This window comes from Gadus macrocephalus, chromosome 9 (genome assembly GCF_031168955.1).
Source record: "Gadus macrocephalus chromosome 9, ASM3116895v1".
Taxonomy (NCBI): domain Eukaryota; kingdom Metazoa; phylum Chordata; class Actinopteri; order Gadiformes; family Gadidae; genus Gadus; species Gadus macrocephalus.
In genome coordinates, this window is record NC_082390.1 from 12,015,802 (window position 1) to 12,041,629 (window position 25,828).

The 25,828-nt window shown below is 39.2% G+C and overlaps 2 protein-coding genes across 6 annotated transcripts in view; one reads left to right on the forward strand and one right to left on the reverse strand.

Annotated features, from left to right (window-relative positions):
• The first annotated feature begins 956 nt into the window (after nt 1-956).
• dnajc24 (DnaJ (Hsp40) homolog, subfamily C, member 24) lies at nt 957-18,836 on the forward strand. Of its 2 annotated transcripts, XM_060061825.1 has the most exons (5): nt 957-1,072; nt 1,611-1,717; nt 2,948-3,083; nt 4,927-4,995; nt 5,849-7,862. In XM_060061825.1, the coding sequence occupies exons 1-5, from the start codon at nt 1,063-1,065 to the stop codon at nt 6,001-6,003; spliced, it is 477 nt and encodes a 158-aa protein (XP_059917808.1). In that variant the 5' UTR covers nt 957-1,062; the 3' UTR covers nt 6,004-7,862. The 2 variants fall into 2 exon arrangements, with proteins under 2 accessions (XP_059917808.1, XP_059917809.1); XM_060061826.1 differs by lacking the exons at nt 4,927-4,995; nt 5,849-7,862 and adding an exon at nt 15,069-18,836 and having other exon boundaries at nt 966-1,072.
• LOC132465084 (paired box protein Pax-6-like) overlaps nt 14,220-25,828 on the reverse strand; it is a 13,712-nt gene continuing 2,103 nt past the window's right edge. The window contains exons 2-12 of one of the 4 annotated variants that reach the window (XM_060061803.1): nt 24,641-24,685; nt 24,152-24,175; nt 20,713-20,843; nt 19,701-19,916; nt 19,238-19,394; nt 18,833-19,018; nt 18,617-18,699; nt 18,026-18,176; nt 16,351-16,460; nt 15,622-15,757; nt 14,220-15,345 (exon numbers count right to left, since the gene is read on the reverse strand). In XM_060061803.1, the coding sequence (XP_059917786.1) occupies nt 15,260-15,345; nt 15,622-15,757; nt 16,351-16,460; nt 18,026-18,176; nt 18,617-18,699; nt 18,833-19,018; nt 19,238-19,394; nt 19,701-19,916; nt 20,713-20,843; nt 24,152-24,175; nt 24,641-24,685 (1,325 nt within the window). In that variant the 3' untranslated portion in view covers nt 14,220-15,259. Of the gene's footprint in view, nt 15,346-15,621; nt 15,758-16,350; nt 16,461-18,025; nt 18,177-18,616; nt 18,700-18,832; nt 19,019-19,231; nt 19,395-19,700; nt 19,917-20,712; nt 20,844-24,151; nt 24,176-24,640; nt 24,686-25,828 lie in introns of all 4 variants that reach the window. The other 3 variants (XM_060061801.1, XM_060061804.1, XM_060061802.1) reach the window with 3 other exon arrangements.

Consider the following 25,828-nt stretch of genomic DNA (forward strand, 5'->3'; position numbering starts at 1 on the left):
TCAAAAAAGTCATAAAAACAATATGTGTGATATTCTAAAGCATTTGCTTTAATTTAATATAAGAAAGTCAGTGTTCCCAGTCACTATCTTAATTTAATTGCTTTGGTTGAGGTTGTGGGGTAAATCACATGTGAACTCTACAGAAGCAGTATATTAATTTGAATTAGATAAGACAAAAGTTTCAGTTGGTTCCTGAGGATGAGGATTTATTCTGCAGACCGTTGGGAGGGAGCTATGTGGAGCTTGGGATCTTAGTCCGCCAACAAGTTCCCACACATGAGAAGGTCTGGCCTTTGATGCCATGGGTGCAGATCCAGAGACCAACAGCTTCTGTAACTTGAACTGGACGTAGGCTGCTACGGGGAGCCCATGGAGAGAGGTGTAGAGTGACTTACTTACAGGTGCTCTAACATTAGTGACCCCAAGGTTTCTAGTAGGGCTTTGTGGGTAGGCTACTAAAGCTGGATGTGATGTGATGTGATGTGGATGTGGAAATGAGGATGTGTTGGTTGGATGGTCTCACTGGGGTGGGAAGAAGTTCAGTCTTGTTCAGGTTCAGCTGAAGGTGGTGCTGCTCCTTCATTGAGATGGAGATGTCTGAGAGGATAAAACCAAATAAAGTTGAATGAAAAACTGGTTGGAGACCCCTGGTTTGTATTTGTTTTATTACAACTGTAAAACGTGTTATTATATCAATGTCATTCCGAATAACTATTTATAAAATACTTCTTATGCATTGTAATTCATGTCTTTATGACACAAATGTTCGATGTTGGTGGTGTTTATCTATCGTATATAAACCATGGCCGTATGAACCCCAGTCAATTTGCCACACATTGTATTGTATTGTCCTGGCTATATGATACATATCAACATATGAACTATGGTTTGAATTTAGATTTTTGACAACCTATTAGCAGAAGCACTAGTGGAACCATCTATACAACAGAGTGTACCAGGGGACGAGGAAAGGCGTCGTACACACGTAAGAGCCGAGATGTATTTACAGGTCCATGGTATTTACAGTATACATGTTGACATAAGAGCTATCGAAGGTCGTCCATGAGTCAAGGTATGTCTATTGCAAATTATATCTCTGTTTTATCGCAGAGCAGGTCGAATTTGACACGTGTGTTACTAATTTGTATACAGATTTAAAAATTTGTATAACTGAGCAAACGTAAATGTGTGAAACCAAACACTCATACATCCAGTTCACAAAATGATCACACTGAAAACAAATGTGTGGCAACTTTCTTCTACATAATCATCGGAACAACAATATATATCTCTGAACTTTATTCATTAGCTGACATGTACCTTTTCTTGGTCGGCTTATCCTGGGCTGCTCTACTTCAACGTTCGTTGTCTGCCATATCAAGTCTGATATGAAGTCTGATTTCGAAGTCTGCTATAGATCAGCAGTGTTGTTGATAATGGGTCGGGTAGACTTCAAATGAATGTCCAAGTTGGTAAGGGAGAGGGAGGACACATCTGACATTTTAGTTGGTCTAATAATGAATGAAGGCTGTCATTTCAGCGTCACTTAGAAGTTGCTTTGGAGAATAGTATCCGCTAATATCATTTAATGTCATGAAATCTTTCTGCAGGGATGTCTGAGCAATCGCCTCCCAAGGACCTGTATGCAGTGTTGGGAGCCGAGCCCTCGGACTCACCACAACAATTAAAAGATAGATACAAGCAGCTTGCCTTGAAGGTAACTGGACATGTCTCTCTGTACGCCTGTTTGCTTATCTGTCTGTCTGTCGCCATCACGTTGATCTCTTCAATACCCTATCCCTAAGAAAGCTACTCAAACCATCTTCACATTTATCTTTCATTGCTAGAGTTTTTTTTCACATTTATAGATATAGACAGGAAAAAACGTTGATGTTTTTTTGTTGTGAAGCATTTTGAAAGATCATAAACCAAATCAAATCATTCCACAACTGCCCCCTAACCTCTCCCTATTTGTCTCTTAATGTGGCACATATCATATTTAGACCAAGTTGATAATGTTATTAATTATTTTGATATCGACATGCCTATCCAATTTTGAAAACCGTTTTCAATGATTTCAGAACAGTGCGGTGTCATTCCACCAATAGATGGTGCAATATCATCATCACAACGTTAGACTCCTTGTCTGATCTCTAGCATTGCTCTTCCACTCAGCCTGAAGTACTCTCCTGAACTCTGATGACATCTGTGTCTTCTGACAAGACAGAGGAGTTGGGAATCAAGCAACATGGCTGAACAACTCAATCCACTAGCAGTAGACCGGCAAACTATCCCTAACTTCAAGTAACAAGTGTCTGGGGACAATAAGCAGGATCACATTTCCACCAATTGCATGACGTTATTTTATGAAGAACGATTTGCACTCCCATTTATAAAGCCTTTCATCGACTAACACACATCTGTCTTGTGTGTCTTGTCACATTTGCATGATCCAATGGAATCCTGAAGGGTAAAATCACTTTTCACCTAATAGGTGTTGTTCCGAGTTTTATTCGGAATGTGTCATTTTTCGGAAGGAAGATATTCGCTGGATGTCACGTCGTTTAATCAACTTCTCTGATGTTTTTTTTTTTGTTGTGTGACCCTCAATGTTTTACAGTTTCAGAGCAATTATTAATAAAATGTTAATCAGGTGTTGAAGGCTTGTATTATTTATTATCTATTAATAAATAAATAATACTAACAATCCGCTTCTGGTTGTTAAGTGGTATGGATCATTTCTTTAGATTTTCTTTCCCCTTTTTTGTTTCTATTTTTCTGGTAGTTTATTCGTAAGTAGTTATTTATTTCAATTTGTTTGGAATGCCATTGTTTTTATGGTTGTTGTTTATGCAGCTATTCATGTTGCTTGTGGTTTTGCTGTTTCTTCTACATGTTTCTTACAGCCTAAAGATAGCCTAAACAAAACCTGCTTGTATTTCCATAGCACCACCCGGACCGTCTGCGAGGGCTGTGTGCCTCGGCGGCGGAGGCCTCCCTGAAGAGGTTCCTGGAAGCAGAACAGGCCTGGAGGATCCTTGGAAACCAGGAGGCCAGGAGTCAATATGACCTGCACAGAAAAGGTTGGTTTTGATCCGTTCTTTTGGTCCTTAGATCCCAGTCTAAAGCAGGCTAGTCTGATTTCGAACAACATACAAGATACCTAATAATGGTTCTAATCAAAGGTTTTTTTCAGTTCTTCAGTTCTTAAATAACTAATCAGTTCTAGGTCTAAAATGTTCTGCATACTTCGCGCAACATAGATCATCAGACACAGTAACCAAGATATCCAGTGATAGTGCTATGTCAGAACGAAACCTCTGCTGCCCCCCCTGCTCTGTATAAACCTCTACTGAGGCCCGAGCAGCAAAGCCAGAGGCTCCACAACCTCCTTTCTGTGAATGAAAGGCCAAGCCACCAACAGCAGGCAGGTGAGCCTTGCCACCAGGGTGAGACTTCTAGCAGAGGAAGTCACGCAGGCACGATATCACAGCTCAAACGTTGTTTCAGTTCATTTCCGCAGTATAGCCGCATAGGGAAAACAATCGCATCCAATTTCAAAGCGTGTGTGCGTGCCTGCGTAAGCGTGGACTGAGGTGTTATTTACATTTACGTGTAATATTACATATTACACATGTGTATTTACAATATATATGTGGACCGGTGGTTGAGTCTGAATGTTGCAAGCCTGTTAATAACACCCTGATACCTGCAGCACAGTAAACCTATTGACTGTCTAATTATCACCTGCATGCTTTTACATTACCTTCATTGTGAGCCCAATCCAATACGTCTCGCTCCCATCCTGTCCACGGCAGAGCGGATAGTGGCAGTATGTCTTGTGAGAGATGAACAGGGTTTAAAAGTATCTTCTGAAATGAGAAAGTGGCCGAGCCCAGTGAGAGTGTTAACTATACAGTACAGGAGTTAGCATTGACAAAGTTGGAAGGTAGGGAGCGACACAACTGCAAAGATCCTATTTGTGGGAACGAGCTAAGGTGTGTGTGCATCCAGCAGAACGCTTTATCGTTGCCACAGGTTTCATTTAGCACAGTCCTTTTTTATTTATAAAAAGAAAGTGTCATATTTATTTATTTATTTTCACAAGCGAACCATCAATCTGCAGTCCCAGCTAAATTTAGAATCTCTCATTATGGGGTATTAGTTCTCCTTCAATAATCTGACCAACTCAGAAAAAGCAGCACAGTTAAAATAGCAAACTCAATAATTACACACAGTGTTTTACTCTATTATGAAAACTTTGCAAGATATTCAAATCTTGTTCTAGATTGCTTTCTTTCTCATGGTCAATAATAGGATTATTATTTGATCATAAAGTATAACATAATATACAATTTTATATTTTAATCCCATGCAATTAAATGGAGCTGAAGTTAATTCAAATAATGGAAAATAATGTAGCAAGTGGTACACTATGGTTACAAATCGGTGTATCACAATATAATGATTTATCTTTGTGTCAACACCACCTCACCCAAACAATTTATCACACTGAACAAAATAGTTAATTTAAAATTTAAAAATAATTTTAAAGTTGGTATTTCTTATTCAATCTAAATTCGCACTTCATGCAACCTATGAAATATGACACCCTTATTAAAAAAAAAGTTCAACACGTATTATGGCTGAGGATTCCGAGCCGTTCTCATTAACAAACTTAACACCTCATAATGAGTGTCCTTAAGACAGGTGAACTGTTAAAATAATACCTTCAATCCGCTCCACGTCTGTCACTCCTCTTCACCATTCAACAATACTTTAATCTCCTCGCACTAAGAATACTTTTGACAACCTAAGGTATATTTTAATGTTGATTGACAGAATCTCATTGTAATCTGAGGTTAGTCATAAAAATCTCTTCTCCTTCTCCTTCTTCGTCTTCTTCCTCTTCTCCTCTCTGGGTAGACATTGATTTGCAACAGGCCTGGCCAGTGGATTCCATGATTTCTCAAGACGACATGATATTGAATCCAGGTAATTTCGGATCTGTTGATTTCAAATAACAGTAACATATTTTATGCTGAAGTACACTCCTTTATGGTGTTTAATTCTTCTTCTTAAAAATAATGGGACTTTATTTAAGAATTGTATTTAGGCATACTTTAATTGTACTTAAAACACAATAAAGCTGATCACCTATGTGTGCAACCTTTGAGGGGGTCAAACTACATATCAATCAGCCATCAAACTTTGTTCTTTATGCGTATTATTACTTTTTCTGCTTAGTATAGTCTGCATGTCAGACAGTAATGGGGAAACTGTTTTAACTCTGCTACTGAGAGTAGCACTTTCCAGAAACGTTGTTCAGTGAACTTTGTTCAGACAATGTCAAAACATAGCTGTACTGTAGTGTTCTGTACTGGCTAATGCCTATAACATATTTATTTTTTCTTTGGCTTCCTTTAGTACTCCAATCTCTGTAATTCAATATTGACCATCGTTTTCGCTGCATACAGAAGCCCAGGCTTTTTATTTGAACTCAGTTATCCACTTTTTTGTGAAACCAGAATGCAAACGGTCACAGCCATGGAAAACCTTTCCTGTTCATGCAGAATTATGGCCTTGGAGATGCAATGAGAAATCCTTGCTGTCAATAATTCAGTTTCAAACAGTTACAATTTAAACTCACAAAATAGTTGTTCGTTTAAATGTACACCCCAAAGTATAATGTTTATCGTTTCCTGTCTTCTAATCAATCTACGTGTGTGTGTGTGTGTGTGTGTGTGTGTGTGTGTGTGTGTGTGTGTGTGTGTGTGTGTGTGTGTGTGTGTGTGTGTGTGTGTGTGTGTGTGTGTGTGTGTGTGTGTGTGCGCGTGCGCGGCGTAAGATGACAAATCATATACATATGCGTGTCGCTGTGGCGGTGAGTTCCTCCTCCCAGAAGAGGAGCTGAGTGATGAGATGGCATCGAAACAAGGGATTCAAGGAGCAGAGGTGTGCTGTGATACCTGCTCGCTGAGTGTATGTGTCACAAAGTCCTGATAGTGGAGGGCCAGCAACAGGCAGTGAACAATTCTGAATGACCAACTTGATTCAGTTTTGGCTGTTGATGACTATAACAGTATGCAACTGTGTTGTTTTATCGCCAAATCTCTAGATTGGATGAAAAGGAAATTTGGTTTTACTGAATAATATCTTCGACATACATGTTATGAACAAACACTCGTAGAAATTGTAACACACTTCTTAGAAGTTTGTTCCACTGCTGTTATCATTGCAGAAAAGTCGCCTTGTCAGCCAAACGTAGTTCTACCATGAAGCTGTGTCTGTTTCCACCATCGTTCTCAGTGGTAGGCCTAAGGCAGGCAGGCTGGGAGTCACCACATCTAACCTGGACATCACCACACAGGCTTTGTTTACTTTACGCCTCACCGGAGGACACATATCCGGTTAAATGTGCATGTGTAATGAGCTGGTAAATGATGATGATGTTATTGCATGCTGCTGTGCTAGGCTGCAGCACAGTGTTGCTCCCACAGCACACGGTCCTTTCTGCCTCCGGTTTACAACTAGTTCTGTGATTGTTAGTCTGTAATAAAAGAAAATAACGCAACATCCAACACTACAGAGTGTCTGTCGGTCAACACTTGCAACATCGTGCAAGTGTTTGATTGGTCACCCTGTTTTTTCTAGACATTTTTTTGCATCCTCGTGTGAGATGATGGTGAAATGATCTGCTGTGTGTCTGCGTTGATGTCTTATTATGGTGGGTTCCTTAATCCTCAGACGCCAGCCTTCCGAGTTGCACTTTTGACGTCATTTTCGGTCTCGGAGCATTTATAGCGTTCCTGTTCGTCTATGTGTTTGTGTCATGAAATCGGCTAGTCGTTGTTTAATGTTAGCTACATAAGCCTCTTTAGCAAACCAGCCCGAAAACAAACAACACAACTTAACAATGTATTGCACGCACTGCAAGACCGTGCAATGCATAAATTGGTGACCGGAATAAAGTACCAATGTCATTGTCGACATTAAAATGACCAACGTGGTACAAATGCAAAGAAAATAAATGTCTTCACGGGCGCAGCCATTTTGTTCAGAGTGTCATCACTGCTCTCGGTCTACGCTCAGAATTCCGAAAGATGAAGAAAAAAAGTGGGCGTGCCTCCGAGAAATGCCGCAAGAAAGCTGGGAGATCTTCGACTATCGACTCGGAAGGCTGGCGTCCGAATATTGAGGAACGCACCATTATTGCTGTATTTGCTGTGTTCCTTTTGATCATTTGTCACCAAGTGCCGTGACCAAAAAATATATTGTCATGCACGCAAACCCAGGCCTTACATGTATTATATGTTATTTCATGTTCTTGTTAATACAGATTGAAAGCTCATTTCTGTGAATCACATCTCTGTGCTTATTCGCCACCCAGGAGGGGTAACTAGTAGCCTAGCGAATAGAACTTTGACTATAATACACACACGTGTATATAATTGAATTTATTTTTCTCAGGCATCAGGTTATGTGCCCCAAGGGGTGTCAGCCTTCATCACTCTAATAACATGCAGAGAGCGGTGAGAGGCAGAGGAGGTTTGAGAAAGAAATGGGGTCAAGACATAAAGAAAGTGATCTAAAGGGGACTAATTGTAGGTCTCAATCTAGAGGGGGAGTTGGTCGGGCAAGAGGGAAGGGCTGGAAAAGGGATAAGAGAGACTGTGATCTAAGCACTCTAATTGCAGTGTCACTAAAAGCAATTTTGTGTCCTGCAGCATTCCTCGATCTATGTCAATATTTCACCACCCCTCAATTGACACGTCATCTTGACAGCTGCTCTGTTATTCACGCTGTATCTTTGCACTTTGCCAGACCCAGTGTCTCTCCTATATAAAGTTATCGTGGAACTTTTTCTCCTGGGGACTTTTTCAACTCGTCTCAGGCAGCGAGGGGTTAGATGGACGGTATAATGGTTAAGATGACTTTCTTTATCTGTGGCTATCAGCTGCCACACACTAAATGAGGAGTGCCCTTTAACAGCTGACTGACCAATGAGAGTAGAGTCATTAGCAGGTCTTATCCCATTGTGCATCTGTCACCCCCCCACTGTGAGGAGCAGCTCTTTCGTTCAGAGGGCAGATAGGTATTGACAGCTGCATTTTAAACTCTTTGGCCCGCCCAGCCAAACAAGGGTCTATTCTGGGCCATTCTCTTCTCTTCTTCTGTTCTACATTCTTCAAAGGGGTTTGCTAGACCCGGTTTAGCACGTAGATGGCTCTATACTGAATTGGTGAACATTGTTGTCCCCTGCCAAAAACAGGATTTGAAAACCATTATTAAGTGTTCATGATTTGGACACTAACCCTAACCCTAACCGACACCTGAATTGGGACGTCAATGAGATAAATAGTATAAATTCACAATCTATATTTATATATCCTTATAGGAGAAGGTGGCTGTCCCTACTCCGGACTTCTTCCTTTTTAGTTCATAACGAGCATACTTAAATTATATTTGACTTAAATCTTATTGGAGTTTGATAAAATCTAACATTTTCATTTAGTCTTACTGGTAGTAGAATGATACATTTTCTTGGACACAAATAATGTAATTATAAACGTATACTTTTTATCCTAAATAAAAACATATATTTATATCATAATACGCTGTTCCCCTATTCTCATGTCACTAGTGCCTCGCTTCCGAATGATTAAAGAAGCCACTTGAGGCCTCACCCCGGCATCAACACTACGCGCAGCAACACACGTCTTTGGTCCAATTTGTCAAAGTTTGCCATATGTTTACCATGTCATTCATGTAATAAACACCAAGACATGCTAACAAGCTACTGTATCCCCCAGGAAAAGGAAATCCATCTGAATGTCTGCCGCAGCCAATTAGCAACTCCCCAGAGGGACATTATTTTATATTAACACAATTACCAGTGTAGTCCAGTCAAAGGGTTCGGATGAGCCCTGAACTGGTAGTGTTGACAACAACGATGGTGATGATGATGGTGATGATGGTTGCGCCCTAAAACAATAGGGGAACTTTTGTCAAATTGTTGAAATTGAATGTGTGTTTAAACCTCTCATCATATCAATTCAGTCACATCGAGTCACCAGGGCAATTTCTACCCATTATTTTCTGCCTTTGCTTTAAGTTGGTGAGTCAAGTCAGAGAACCAAGATAGTTGAACCTGGTTCAAATCCCGGACCTTCTGGGGTTCTGAATGATGCCCCTCAATACAAACTGTCCACAGAATCTGTATGACAATATGTTATCCAATGATGGTTGATGGTTTCAAGATTTAAAAGAAGAAATGGACAAAAAATGCTTATTCTTATTCTTATTTTGTAGGTAGCTGATACTTACTCCTAAACCATGTAATTTGTACCCTGAAGTTAATAATTCTTGACTATAATTCTATTCATTGATAGCCTACAATGGAATTCGACTATCGTCAACTTTCTGGGCTTTTATATAAAAAAATTATCCCAAACACCCTTCTCCTCTTAGTGTTAAAAGATGAGAGGAACTGTTATGACATGCCTGTTACCATAGCAACCCCACACCGTAGGGAAGACTATCTGTCAGGAACCATTTTACACTCCCCGTGGTCACCCCCGCCCCACCACCGCTACCACACAGACACACACACAGACAGGTATACATACACCTACATTAACACACACACACACACACACACACACACACACACACACACACACACACACACACACACACACACACACACACACACACACACACACACTTTATCACACAGGGTTGTTTATGCGTGTGTGGCAGGTTGAAACATGGCTGGGTCTCACAGGGCCAGCCTGTGTCAGTTTGGTCCCCAGGGGCCCTCTGCAAAACAACTGTACTTGCCGGCTAGGTGAGGAAAAACAGCGCATGAATAAGGGCCCCCACCGGGTCGTTACATATTTACTTGTTGTAAAGTGCTTTCGGACCAGGAGTTGTTGGATTCCTTAACCGAAAACCCAAAGGAAAGATGTTCATATGCCCACAACGAGGGCTGGGTCCAAATGTAATGTCAATTAAATGTAACTGATTAGTTATAGAATAACAAAGAAATACAACCTTTAACATAACTTCTAAACACTTTAGTGTTCCACAAGTTGAATGTACGCTAATCAAATAAATGTTTGATAATCATTTTGTGCACAAACAAAGTTCTAGTCTTGGTGAAGAGAATGGTAAAGAGCTAATATGTTAGTGTCTGTAACTGTGATGGCAATTTTTTTATTCTGCACTGCCTACAGATTAAAGGAACGTCTTAGAATCCTCAAATTCCCTTCAAAGGGCCAAACGTGGCTAATTAATACAAATATAACGGTCCGATTGTTCAAATTCTGAGTCACAACATTTAATTTGCAAAGGTGCAATCCTGAACATAAACAACTGGGGAGACATATTTTCATTGTGGAATATTAAAATATTTGTTGTGCACTATTACAAAAGACTAATGTTGATGGACTATTGACTCAGCACAGCAACTGATTAGTTTGGGGAAAAGACAAAAATTGGCACTATAAACTCCTAAATACTATAGTCTTAAGTATACGTACTGTATATATCATCAACAAGTCCATATCATAAATATGGACATAAAAATAAATTGCAGGCTATATTAATATATGTGTGACATTGATGAAGCAGTGATGGAAACAGTGATGGCATAGTAAAAGACATCACTTGATAGTGTAATGATGTGTAGTAAGGGTTTGTTTATTTATCCTTCCTCTCAGGGCCCTCTGGTCCAGCTCACGGCCTTTCAGACTTGAAACAACATTTTGTTTGCTTCTGGACAAGTTGTTTACCCTCTCTCGGCTAAAAAGGTTTGGGTAGAAACTGGTCTTCTTTTGGGATTTTAACTGCAGGGGATAAGTAAATCCTGTCACTAAATGTAATTTGCTAAAACATAGACACTTACAATTGCAGAATTGTCTTCCATAAGGGTTTTAAATAATCGTATCCCTTTTATAAATTCAGTGCTAAATTTGTCAAAGTCTGCTGCCAATGTTCCCATCAGCATTTGGTGTGTGTGTGTGTACGTGGTTGTGTGGGTTTATGTGTGTGCCAAGTATGTAGCGCGTGCATGCGCTGATTTAATAAAGCGGATTGCATTTTTTAATCTCAGATGTAATTCACCATTTAACCAAAATAAATGGTTGGTAAAAGTAGAAAGTGGAATGTAATGAACTCACATGCTATTTATAATATACAATCATGAAAGAGCAGAATTTGTCATTAATTATATATTTATTCAACAGCATCTCAATACAAACGAGAAACGGTTGCAGTATTGCGGTATTTAAACATGCTTCACTTGCCAGTCAAGCACTTGTCAATCCTGATGGCTTGACTGAACAAAAAATAATTCAATTTGTCGTTAATCTCAACGGCGTCTGCAGCAACAAACACACCTCAGCGGGCCAAAGTCCCCCTCGCAGCCAGATCATCCGCAAGATGCTGAATGGCCCCAAAGTCCTGGGCTGGAGCGGTGCATATATCTGCTTAAGTTGCATTGAGATGTGCTGGGCCGTACAAATATGTAGAAAAGCGTTGAAGCACAATCTGAGACGCATTGAGAGGCAGTGGAGTTGAAGTGAGATATTTTGAGCTGTTTAAAAAATGCATTTGATGGTGCTTTAAGGTGGTATTGAGATGTACCAGAGCACAGCTAATTTGAGCTGAGCAGTAGTGAATGTACCGCATTGTCTCGGGACGGGATTCTCCTTGCTGCGGCGGCAGGACACTGTGGCTAAGTGGAGATCCTTGTGGTTTTGTGAGTGGGATTGTCTGACACAGAAAGACCACAAAGCCCAGCAACATAAAGGACAAAAGCCACCGAGCGAGTACTGGAGGGGGACAGAGGTGATGTACATCTGCTCAGCTCTTTCTCGGCTCGCCATGCTAAAAAAGAAAAAGGACATGGGGATGAGATTAAATTGTCCCAGTGTGTGGCCCCCCGGTCCACGCGGCCGATATAATATGGGCCCCCGGTCCGGTCTCCCTATTTAGAGGGCAGCACGGTGCAACCCCTTTAGGGCTGCTATTTCTATTGTTATTCATGAGGGCTGATCATTCTCAATGCTGCGGCTTTGCAGAGTTGCGTAGCTGAAGTGACGTGAACAGACTCTGACCGTGTTATCAGGTATCTCACAGTCACATACTCAAAGTAAGCATTCCTGATCTGCGCGCCTCGAAGCTTATTTTCAGATCGGATACAGGTTTATAATTGTTATTCATTTATTCTATTCATGTTTTTATGCTCTGAGACTCTGATGCTGTTCAAGACCTCATTCTGGATCTAAGTATGCAATGGCCTTATTGCTGTCCCATCGATTTCCCCTCTCAGTTACACTAGTTCCTAAATGTATCTCTTTACCTATTGCAGACATTATCACACTGTCTAAAAAAGCATTCGTCCTGCTCTTTATTTATGTTCATTTAACAATAACTATTCATTGTCACTCAGGGTTTGGGATGTTGATACCATATCGGTTCTTCCAGGAATGTTCTTGATCATCTTAGTCTGGGGTTTCCAAGCTTCGCCGCCCCAGAAGCCATGAGCACGTTTGGATCCCACAATGGCTGTTCCTATTGGTCTGAGTGCCTCCCTCGTCCCCACCCCTCTCACACCGCCCCTCTCACCATGCAGGAGGCCCCCATTAAAAGTGTTGCCTTCTATAGATGGCTGACTATCAGCTTATAACAGCCACTCTATTATGTCTGTTAGTGTCATCCATTTATTCAGAATATCATCAGCCAAATTCACTGTTCATTAAGGCAAATAACTACCACACAATGTTATTTCCATGAGTACGTCTGGGGAAATTGTCTTCTGAGGCATTGAGAATTGATCATTTGGTGTGATGTGCATTTCTTTAGACGATAGTGGGAGTCAATACAGTTTGAGCTATTGTATGGGATCTCAGTTGGAATGAAATGCTGCAGAACCACGCTATATGCATGTCATATATTTGTTCTTTATTCACTCCTCAGATATCAAGCTACAAGTAAACAAGCTCCATTTCACAACTGAACAGAATCAGGATATAATCGCATCTTTGTTGATGTAGTTTGACTAGCTGGGAGTCAGAACCCGAAGGTTAATTTAAGACCATAAACGTGTTTTTTAAATATTAGAGCGAAAATCTTGAGATCTCTAAAGATTTTCATGAGAATAAATGTCAGTTATGTCACTATCTATTTCCTAATGAGGTATCACAGTGGTTATGAGCCTATGGAAAACTTTTGAAAGCCTTTGCATTTGCACCATTATTCATGCTACAAACATGTGTTGGTGTTGGTGGCCACATTGCCTTCACAGTGTTGCACAGTAAGTGACGTGTTTTCCATCACCCAGCAGGGGTTGTTCTACTAGAGGGAGAAGGGGGATCTACCGCAACATGCACTCTTCAACTCACTTGTGTGTGTAGCGTTTTACACCTTCTTTTTCGCCTAAGAGAACGAAACAGGAAGATCTTAGAGAAAACTTTAAGGCAAAAGGCATTTTGAGCCGCTTCTACCCCGGACTAGTCTCAAACCAAAGTTGTTTTTGTGTTTGTGTTTGCGCCCATTGGTTTACATGCAACACTATTGTATCTGTTATTAGGCTAGGTATTTAACACCTACTTTCTTTCCTTTGTTCTCTATGGTGTTAAAATGATCTTTATCCATTTGATGCATTCCGTTTAGATACAATCCCACAAGCAATTCCTTAAATGACTCATTAGATACATTTTTGTAAAGCACTTATATTGTTTTAGGGATAGGTATTTTTTTTATTTCAAGCAGGTAGTTTTACTTTTAATAAAAATTATTTAGCAAGCAAGCATTTTGTGAGCATCCCATAAAGGAATCCTCAATTCATGAAGTCAAAAGGCCTCAGTTTGGCCTCTAAATACTACTTTGGCTATCAATGTTTTTTTTTTTTTTTGATAATATGTCTGAAATGTATATATAATATATAGATACATATATATCTATAGATATAGATATATATTTTTGTTCAGGAAACAACATCAGTTATTTAAAAGCCTGTTTAATATTAATTAACGATAAAGGATAAAACAAACATTACATGCTGTGTACTGTTTAACAAACGAAAGCTTTGGGACTGGTTTTCTGCAATGTGTGTTCAACTGTTGCTGTATCACCATTAAATACTCTCACATTACATAAAACATTATTAAAATGGTTTAGCGAGCTATTCTCAAGAAGAATGAAAACATTAATTTCAATATTTTGGCATTTAATTGGTTCATCACATTATCGCAATCAAGTTAAGGATATCTTACACAAAATATCCACAAAAGACAAGTTAAAACCTACAAAAGGTGCATGTTTTAGGTCGTCAGTCTGTGCATAGAGGCAGCATGTTCAAATATGGATTTATTTTGCCCCCAAACTTAATTTGTGAGAGGATTTCTTTTTTGGTACATAAAATGCAGTTCAATTATCATCTACTTTGATATTAAAATGCCAAAATCCAAAATGCCCTTTCAACAGGTTACCCAAAAGACTCACTATATACTTACTGTAAACATTCAAAGAGAAATCATTTCTAGGTGTTTGCCTTTCTGTCTTGTATAACCAAGAGGTGATTCGGGAATTTTCTCAATTCTATCTCCGCCTATGCCACTGCCGAGTAATATCTTTTGCAGATTTTATTTACAATATCAAAACATATAACAATGATTTCCAGTACATATTCTGTGTAGCGTTTTTGTGTGGCACTTTTTTGCTGTCTCCTTCTGCTCATGGAAAACGTGTCAAACAATTCATTTTTTCTTTCAGCCATCAACATGTTACAAACTTAGAGCTGTTACAAATACAGAAGACATCAAGATAGTTTTAGGAACGCAAAACAGCTGTCCAGTAAAGGAGGTTATTCAGTTATGCTCTTCGACTGCAACCCTGTACTGCTTCTGTACTGCGCCTCAGTAAATCCTGTGGTTCGTGGGCCTTCTTTACTTCACCGGACAACAATACCTGCTGCTGACACTTGCCGTTGTAAAAGCTTTAATTTCATTCAGTCATTCAAACACTTGAATACATGAGATCCTTTCTGTTCGTTCTTTCAGAGAACGTAACATGGAATGCAGCTTCCACCATCAGTCTTGTTGTTCTGCTGTTCTGCTGGCACATTTTTAAGTCGTTCCTCACGCAACGTTCCTCATTGTTCTTGTTGATAATGTCCCGACAAGACGTTGGAAGTAGCATCACCAAAGTCAAATGTCCATGATGATTACAGGGGTGTGGCCTGTGGACGGCATCACTGTAGGCATGGCCAGTACTGGGGCATGTCTACCTCACTCCCTGGAACCTGAACTGGCACCGAGACTCCAGGGGAAATAAGACCTGAGGACGAGATCATATCAACATGAACACATACGCTTACATTAACGTACAAACATGACACCAACACCAAGGACCTATAATCATTTAACATTTTTAAATGAACCGCCTACATTTACATCTTGTCAAATTTACATTCTCATCTAGGTGCTCTCCTTTGCTTCTAGAAAAACCTTTTGCAAGATAAAAAAAATGTGAACGTCAGATATCAAGTACACATGTTTTAATCATCAGAAAAATCAAGCTGCCTTACAGGTTTCTAAAAAAAGATGGCTCTACCTGTTGATGTGGTTGTAGTCATGGGTTGACTGGTGACATGTGACTGCATATGAGAGCTGGTATAGGGCTCGTAACTTCTTCCATTTACTGTTGGGCTCGTAGGTAGCATACAGGAATACGAAGTTTGACTTGGTGCCTGGAATCAAAGACAAAAAGACAGTTTTATTAAGAATTAAAAAAATAAATTGCATTGGCTCATATTAGAAGAAACACCTTCAACATAGCCCTACTGAACTATCATACCACTACGTTACCATTTACCATCTACTTCTGCTTTACACCAATCAACCAATAATTACAGACAAAAGGATCTGGGATTAGTTCCATCCCCATGCCCACTTACAAGCCATGTCCTTGAGCTAGACACCTTAACCCCTACCTGCTCCTGAACGACATGTCCCTGAAATAACTAAGTGGCTTTGGATAAAACATCTGCTAAATAGTAAAAAAGTAAATAAAAGTAACAATAATTCAAGTGTCTATTACGCAACGTGTACAGAATTGATTGGATACTTGTGAACAACCTGAATCCTGTAGCTCTGTTTTCATGAACATTGTATCCTCATGACAGTAGGTGTAGCTCATTAAAAAGTGTAGTAATTATTGGACTGTATGTATGCCAGTGCCCAGCATTAATGTCATCAAATACACCTGTGTATTTCTACTTCAACTTTACAACTATGTAGGGGCGGCATTGTTTTGAAAGCTCAATCGTCTTGAGCCACTCACCTGAATAGGCAGGCTGCTTGCCATTGTGAAGTTGGGCAAGGTTGGTATGCTGTAGCTGTTGGATAGAACTGCTTCTGATCTTCCCAACACAGGTCCTGATGCGAAGCTCACTAGAGATTAGAGAAGACACAGAGCAATAACTAACTTTTAGGACAATGAAATAGCCATCGTATTATGAACAGGACACTTTCCACAATACATTGCAGGATCCATTGTGTAACATTTAGTAGCATCTAGCGGTGATCGATTTAGGGATTGCATTTAGTCTGTCAATGTAAAGGTCCTTTATCATTTAATGTGATTGTTCGTTGTGATTTTTTCCCACGTCAATAAAAACAATTACAAATCATGGCACTGAAGGGGACTGTACACTTATGCAGCAATGTATGAAGTGACATACATTGGAATTCCACCGAGATCAATTTTGGATGGCTTTAGCCTCCGAATGCATCAGTTTATCCAATCATAATAGAGTATCTTTGTCATAATCACAATGGTCACTGTACATGTTGTAGGACATAATGGTGGTAACACAAACGCCTCTTATTACACCCATAGTGGAAACTACATTCATAGACCTATAATCATCGGTATCTATTATACCTGTATGTATTGATCATTTATCTCGATAGCATTCCGCGTTGTAAGCCGGTGTTTAATTGCACTTGAGTACCTGACGAAAGGTTTCTTTGAATAACGTGAAGGTGTGCAGTTGTATCACAATAGTATTGTTTTAAACACCAACTTTCTAGAGAGAGTGATGGCCTACTCTAGTTATCGTAAAAGGAAACAACCTCAAGAACTAATATCTCCAAACATGCATTACAGATTGCATTAACAAAATACCCCTCATCAACAAACTGCCATTCACTATACAATTTTACATTTGGATTAAAAAGTGGGTGAAAGTCCATTACAATTTAATCACATAGGAGATTTTGCCAAATTGGCAGAGCAGGCTCGTCTTCACTAGGCTATATGAGGCGCATCCAACAGAGAGCTAAGCATCTTGACAATTTTATATAACGCCAAGAAATGTGTGGATGTGTGTTTATCAGAGATTGATTATGAGTTTCTTGTTGACTCATCGTCTAATGCCATGTGTGTCATGACTCTCAAATACAAAATCACTCATTATAACGCTCATACACAACGGCCATGATAAAAAAGTATAACAAATGGGCCATAGCCATTAGGATAACCCGCACCAATCCTTCCTGGAACTCTTAGCCCAAAATGCATTTATTTGATTGAATTCAAATTGTGTTATCTCTAGAGCCGTCGCTCTGTTTGGGGGCTTATGTGGAAACAAGGCGGTGTAACATGGCAGAGGACCCACTCCATATGTAGACATGAAGGGCTCATTCATCCATTTAGTTTTTTTAAAACATACTATTATATTCTATTTCTGCCAAGTCCGTTCCGCTGAAAGCCACTCAATTCTACATACTGCACCTTTAACAATGTATCAGATAATATCACAACAGAAGGTACAGGCCAGCCCTGGTAGAGATAGAAGTAATAAAAAAGGGCTGCAAAATTCAAGCAACAACGAACTACTTGAAATGTATCTAAATACACAATTTGATCAGTAGCAGTGTTAATGCAAATGCAGACAATAAATAAGAGTAGCGTTGACGAGTTGACCCTCATATGAGGAGTGTGTAAGGTTTACCTGGTGCAGCATGCTGTGGTAAAGGCTGGTAAACACTGGTATTGAAGCTGCTGCTGATGGGGATGTTACTGGAGGAGATGGACAACTGGCGACGTTGAGCCCTCAGCTTCTCGTCCCTTCTCCACTTGGCTCTTCTATTTGAGAACCACACCTGGAGATAAAAGATAATACAATGAGTGCTTAGCTTACAGAATTAAATAAAGTAAAACGCCTTTCACGCGATCAAAGAATATTTGCACCACAAATGCATGGCAGTATTAAAACAATGTATGACCAGAAATATAGTCAAATGTAATGTATTCAAAAGTAATATATATACACATTTTGTTTAATATAAAGATATGAAATGTATAATATAGTAATGAATAATGTTATACACTTGTCAATATAGTTAGATTGATTCCTTTTCACTGTTACTTCCGATGACCAGAATAATAAAACTAGATTTTTTGTTATTTAGTTTATAGTGGGCTACGAGTTGTGGTATGACGCAGGCCTACAGACTGTGATTAGGGGCAGTCTAAATAAACTTGACTGGACTGTCTTACTGTGCAAACGGTTGGAGGTAATTAAACAGACAGATGGACTGACCTGTATCCGCGCCTCTGGCAGGTCTATTTTGGCAGCAAGTCGTTCTCTGGCAAACACATCTGGGTAGTGAGTCCTTTCAAATTCTAGAAAGAAATTTGCAGAAAATAAGTAAGCCATCAGCACCTGCCTTTTCCTCAAATTCATGTCGTTTCTTTATATTGGAATAACAATACATTGATTTCAATGGCAACCACCTATTAAACAACATCCAATTACCTTTCTCAAGTGCCTCTATTTGTTCCTGTGTGAACGATGTTCTATTTCTTTGGAGCTTCCTCTTGAGTTGCAGTCTGATCTGAGTCTCCTCAGAGTCTTCAGCATTAGCATGTATTGAGTTGGTGTTCTCTGCTCCTCTCCCCTCCGTCTCTGCAGCAGATACACATATATCGACATGTACGATTACTATGTGCAATCACTCACCATGACCTCCATGTTATTTTATTAGATAACTACAAGCACACATGCAAATGATGGTGAATATTATATACAGAATGGTTATTATTCTATATAATAAGGTAAATATCGTGGTGATAAATATCTCTGCGTCCGTGTTTTATGTGACATGTGTCTGCATGGCGTTCATCTGAAATGATGCACAGAGAGCGGGTCCCTCACCGGCACTGGGCAGGGTGGTCCCGGGGTACCACGGCAGGCGCCCGCCCCAGTTGGTCTGACCGCTGAGCATCCTGAGCTTGTCGAACATCCCGTCCACCCTAGGGGGCCCCACCTGCTGCTTCTCGCTGGCCAGGTTCCTTAGCACGCGGTTTATGGAGGACACCTGGGGTGGGAATATTTAAAAACACAAACTATTATTAGAATTAATATTGGATTTATTCTGAATATCTTTGGAATATTGTCTTCATGATCATGTTATGTAAAAAAAATTATCTATATCATACTTCCTAGTACTGTACTAGTACTTTTGTATGTTTTTTGATGTTTGATATGAAATGGGAATTAAATATCAATATTCAATATCAATATTCAAAAGTCAATATTTGTCTCTGCATTGTGTATTTAAAGTTGTACTACATTGATTGCTGATCCATATTTGCAGCAGTAGAGTCCAGCAGCAGCCACTCACACTCGGTATGTTCTCATTAGTGCAGACCCCTTCTGCCAGCAGGCGGTCTCTGATCTCCCAGGCGAAGATAGACGGACACTCCCTCTTGTACGTGGCGATCTTCCCCACCACCGATTGGGTCGCCACTCTGGGTTTACTCCCCCCTATGGCCCGTGGTCGGATGGAGCCCGTCTCGTAGTAGCGGCCCAGGATCTTACTCACACAGCCGTTGGACACCTGAAACCAAACCAGACCCAATCTTTAACATCCATCAGTGGCTTGATGGGAGTTGCATTGCCTGTGCAGTCATGTTTCCAACGGATGACTGCTGTACAGTATCGGCAAAATGATGTATTACTTTCAGATCGGAAATAACGAACTGGCTGAGATCTTGTGCCAGTTTAAAAGGCAAACTGCTCATGGCTTTGCCCTGGAATATGTCATAGATCCACGTTATTGCCATTGAGCCTGTTGCAATGGTTAAGTGCCCTAACCTTTATTCATATCGAGAGCTGAAGTAGTACCAGGACTGACAATAAACCACACACGAAAACACAGCACAGCCTGCCGCTCCTTGCTGTGAGGAAGCCTCTCAAAACCTGTTTCTTTATATCTTTATGAGACTCTATTGGTAACTGCTATACTCAAGCCACTCAGGTTGTAATTTATGTTTTGATGATTGGACCACACAGTTATAGCGTCTATTGTTTTGGAATATTCTGTCCAATAGTTGTCCTGCCTGGTGCCCTCATAAGCATGAAGAATGTTTCATAAAATTGGTTTCTTAGTATTGGTATTACTGTACTTTATTAATAATTGTAATATTAACATTCGGCCCCTTTTATTGACAGTGTAGTAGTATAGTGACCATGTATAGTGCAGAATAATGCCATAATAACTTCATGTCTGTGTCTAATATGACGCTAGACATTAGTGTGATTTGGTACTGTTCATTGTTCTATGTGCATCTTGTGCTGTTCTGTCCCAAGATGTGCTGTGGTCATCAGGATGAGCTGATGGGGGAGGGCTTTACCTGTAGGATTCGGGAGATGTCGCAGGGGCGCGCCCCGCTATGAGCCAGCTCCACTATCTTCTGTCTGGTGGTGTCTGGCAGAGGCCTGCCGTTTACAAACACACCTCCCAACTGGTTGACTCCACTGTGACCTGCACACATACACGCGCGCGCACACACACACACACACACACACACACACACACACACACACACACACACACACACACACACACACACACACACACACACACACACACACACACACACACACACACACACACACACACACACAGAAACATTCACGCATAGAGAAAAAAAAACCATTTGATTAATACGTGTGGGATTTAGTCTCAACAAATGTAAATTGTGTCAACCATCAATTATTAAAAAACATAATTTACATTAAATGATTTGATGAATAAAAAATAGATGAGGGGTAGGGGAGAAAGGTAAAAGTTGAGGCGGTTAAAAAGAGTTTTTACATATATTATAGATAGTTTGATATAGTTCACCTGAAAATGCAATAAAAGGATTAATGCCACGGTTATACTTGTACACTATGTTAAAAAAAATCCCATTATCAATAAAATTATTTGCATGGAATTGTTACTTTGTAGTTTTGTTATATTATCATAACTTATTAAAGATGTTAAAATTTATTTTGATCTAAAGTGATGAGTCATTTAAATTCCTGAGCAAACATAATCCATAGCCCTATCACCATATGACCAAATAATTACGTTTTTATATTTAGATTTTGCTGCAACAAAATTCCTGCAACATTATCATTACAATTATAAACAATAAATGCAACCACAAATGACTTCCTAAAAACGTAGCCAGCATCTAAAGTTGCAATGGCTTTGCCTTTCTTTTTACTCTAATGTATCTAGTTTTTTTTCCAACCCAGCAGTGAGCATTTTATCAGGTTTGGGGCACTTTTATTATGAAGATTAGGTGGAGATTTAGATGTAATTAATTTGTCATTGTCTCTTAATGGCCCTGCTGAAAAAAAAAAGGCCTAATGCGGCTTTATAAAGCGACCAGCACAGACTTCATCAACCCAGAGTGAACCGGATCACAGCCACGAGCGGTACAATGCAAATCACTGCCATTTTACAGTAGATCTATGGTGGCTCTCTTTTCTTAATTTATACTAAATTACAGAACATATTACGAATGTAATTTCCTTTGGATCATCATTTAATAGTTAAATTCATTTAAATGGCATTGGTTGTTTTTATTCTGTTTGGGGGGTTACATTGTTTTTCCAAAACATATAAATCCATGGCACCGCATTGACAGATATATAATAGACAGACATATGGAGTTAATTTGGCTAAGTCTCTTGAGCTCTCATGAGGGAATTAAAATACAAACACATGTGCACGGGCAGTCAAGCATAAACAGGCCCCTGGGAGCCACACTCTGCAAGCTGCCAAGCTCACATCACCATATTCGTCACCCTGATTAATTTTCAATTTATTTTGTCCCCTAATGTTTCCATACTTGTAATAATGTTTATGATTATATGTCTTCTGTGCCATTTTAAAATACATCTAAATGATTAAATTAAAATCTGATGAAATTTTTGCTCATCATGATGAAGAATGCAGACCTCCAAGCACAAAAGCAATGCATTCTGTTAAGAATGTATATCATTTTAAAATGATTATTATTATCGTAGTTTAAGTCATTTAAATGCACTCATGGATAAAAAAAAGAAAAAAAAAAGATTTTTTTTATCTTTCATAAATAATATGTCAATAATTGACATGATAACCCTGAGAGTTATTATATTCTTTAAAATACACAATATTACTTCTTATCCTTTATCTTGGTATTCAGGGTGGGCCCTAGACAGAGGTTTGGTCGGATTTCTACATGAGATCATTTAACCCCCCAGTACTCTCCAATAGGTTAGAAATGCAATTAGGTAAATCATCATACGCTACACCCCCGCATTTTGCCTCTGTTCTGTCTTTGTCAAGACGTAAATTGGGGACTGGCTGGGTGTGAAGGAACCTGGCTCCTGGGGAAATGGTCCAAAGAGTTCTGGGTGTGGAACAGGAATCTAAAGGATCTACACGTGTTATTCCACACTGTAATTATTCTTTAGAATAGCTTTCAAAATTAATGAAATCTCAAACCATGGATTCAAATGGGGAAATATAGGATAAAAATAGGGGAATAATAAACAACAATCTTTAGAAATAAGCACAGAACATAAAGCGGACAAAAAAAGTGATGATGTGTTTGATTTATTAAACCGTTCTCTCTTAAGGACATGTATTGGATTTCTGGTATAGATTATACCATGTGTTCTGTATTGGCACATCATGTATTTCTTCTTATGTCATTTGTCATAATGTCTTGATTATACAATTTCAAGACATTCAAATTGTAATATATATATTTATTTTCAAGCAGTTTTTTTATTAGAGATGAATATATGTTATAAGGAAACTATATCTAATGACCTCACAATCATTTATGTAAATATTCAGTATATATGGTTTTCTATTTTGTGTGTGTGTGCGCGTGCGCGTGTGTGTGTGTGTGTGTGTGTGTGTTCGTATTAGACACACTTGGAGACAACATAAAGAGCAAAGGGAAAAATAAATACAGGAGTCAGACTAGTAAAACTTTTAAAACTGCATTCAACCTGATTTATCACCAGAAATAAGCAAAATGTATGATCAGCCCTATGAAAAGGCATAATGAATAAAGGTTATCTTACACCATCTCTGACATAAGGGTGGCAGAACAGGCTTCAGCGACTACCTTGCGGTAGTTTTGTATTAGCTGTTGTTTAATGTAATTTTCTGACCTGTTTTCTGACTATATTTCATTATTAATTCACAGAACTATAGATAAATGCTCTTGTTAGCTTCGCAGTTTCGGTTCAGTTAGTTTGGCAAGATATAGTGTGTTCTATAGCTGTTATGTTACTTTGCACCCACCTGAACTTGGATAGCGAGTTCAAGTTCATCTCACTATACACAGATGAGTATATACCTTGGTGAAGCTAATCAGATAGATGAAAATATGATATGGTAAAAGTAACACATAAGAGTTCACTCTTCACAGATTTTAAGTTTTTAAGTCAAGTGTTAACTGAAGTTTTAACTCCCTATGTATTCCGTATAGTAACCATTGTCAGCAATGTTTTGTTGTACCAAGAAAACTATTTGCTATCGTGGTCAGGAGAAGCATCTATGACAACAATGTATTTTCAGGAAATCTCAAAACGCCTTTACTTTGATTGAACATTTCCCATATTATTATTGATATATAATATATCTGAATCAGATTTAGAGAACATTGATCAAATAGGTTTCTGCAAGAAGGAAATCTGGCCAATAACTTTGGATTGAAATGCAAAAGTAACTAAATGCAGGAAAAGTGAGCCATGGAAAGACTAAACAGAAGATAAATTAGAAAGTAGGTCACACACCTTCATTGCAGACAGGATAAATCTCTTGTCCCGCAGTAAGGAGAAAGAAACCATTTGAATTTATATTGTCATTCTGAACCAATATCCCGGCAGCGAACACCAGGACAACTCTATGTGAGTTAAGAAAAGTCACATGTTCATTTTATTTATTTAACGATTGGGCTTAAGCACATTGTATGAATGAATCACATTTCCCTGGTCTTACAATAGATTTGAGAGGCTTTCATGCTCAATATTTAATTTCCTTAATATTGGTTTGTTTTTTATGAATATTGTAGTTCAAATTTGGAGTAGGGTTTTCATGTTACCATCTCACACCATAATTGACAAGAGTAAAGTGACCACACACACACACACACACACACACACACACACACACACACACACACACACACACACACACACACACACACACACACACACACACACACACACACACACACACACACACACACACACACATAAAAAATAGATGTAAGTATCACTTACTGTTTTGCATCAGGTTGGACTCCCAGCTGGTACGACTGTTATAATCTGTCAGAAAAAGTAAAATAAATTACATTTAAGTAATGTTATTTAATTTTATTCAACATTACCAGAACATATCACACATCCTTACATTGAGAATACATCAATTATATTGACATCGGTACGTCATGTCTCTCCATTTGTTAACTCTGGTCCTGAACTATTTGGACAATATTTTTATATAATCCTTACCAAGGAGGATTCAAAAAGAGTCATGCCTCTGAGCTAAATGTTCAAGATTTACAATGGACTTTACCCTAGAAAAACAAGGAACATGTCAGGGGGAACCAAACAATTTGTTACCCAGCGCATGGGCTTGTTTCTCGAACTCCCCCTTGAGTCTATAGGCCAGGGATAATCACACAGACAAACCCCCCCAATGCAACTTTCTGATGCTAATCTGACCCCCACCACACGCTGTCTGCCACGCTCGGCTGGCCAGGGAAAGGGAAAGACAAGAAAAGAAAGACGGATACAAAGGAGCTGTGGCCACTGGAGGTATGGAGCAAGATGTTACAAGACTGCTAGACACAAGACTTGTTGAAAGTGAGGACAGGAGCAACAAAGAACATATGTGTATGCATGTATAGATATGAAGTGATGCATAACAATATCAAATATAAATCCCAAAAGCATACACGTGCAAAGACATCACTTATAATAAAATAAAAAATGAATAAAGCTATTTCTTTATTCAACACAATGTATGTGCACCATCGGTTCCGTGTGTGACTTAGGCCGACCTGCTTTTAATTTAAACGCAGTAAATCATTTAAGTGCCCATATGTATTTATAAAAACGATTTAAGTTTTACAGTCTATCTGTCCAATTGCTGGTGAGTTATCATCCTGTGTCAGAATCTGAGCTAGGCCTACTGATGTCGCAGCTGCACGACACTGTTTTGTGTCCGATGTCGTATTACTGAAAAAACGTAAAGATAACGATTAAAGCAAATAACAGTGTTACAAAATATTGAGTGGGATTTTGATTAAAGAATAAAAAATAGATTAATTGAATAAATCAAAGTGGGGACAAGGCAGATGATGTGAAGGTACGCGGTACGGGACATCAGAGTGAATAAGGTAGAGAGACCGAGAGTGGGAGAGTGGGAGAGAGAGCGAGAGAGAGAGAGGGAGAGAAAAGGGGTGC

What these genes read in the sequence shown, in the direction of transcription:
- dnajc24 (XM_060061825.1), top strand. An exon ending in ACAAGCAGCTTGCCTTGAAG is followed by an intron (nt 1,718 to 2,947) that starts GTAACTGGACAT and finishes GTATTTCCATAG; the next exon opens with CACCACCCGGACCGTCTGCG. An exon ending in CGACATGATATTGAATCCAG is followed by an intron (nt 4,996 to 5,848) that starts GTAATTTCGGAT and finishes GCGCGGCGTAAG; the next exon opens with ATGACAAATCATATACATAT.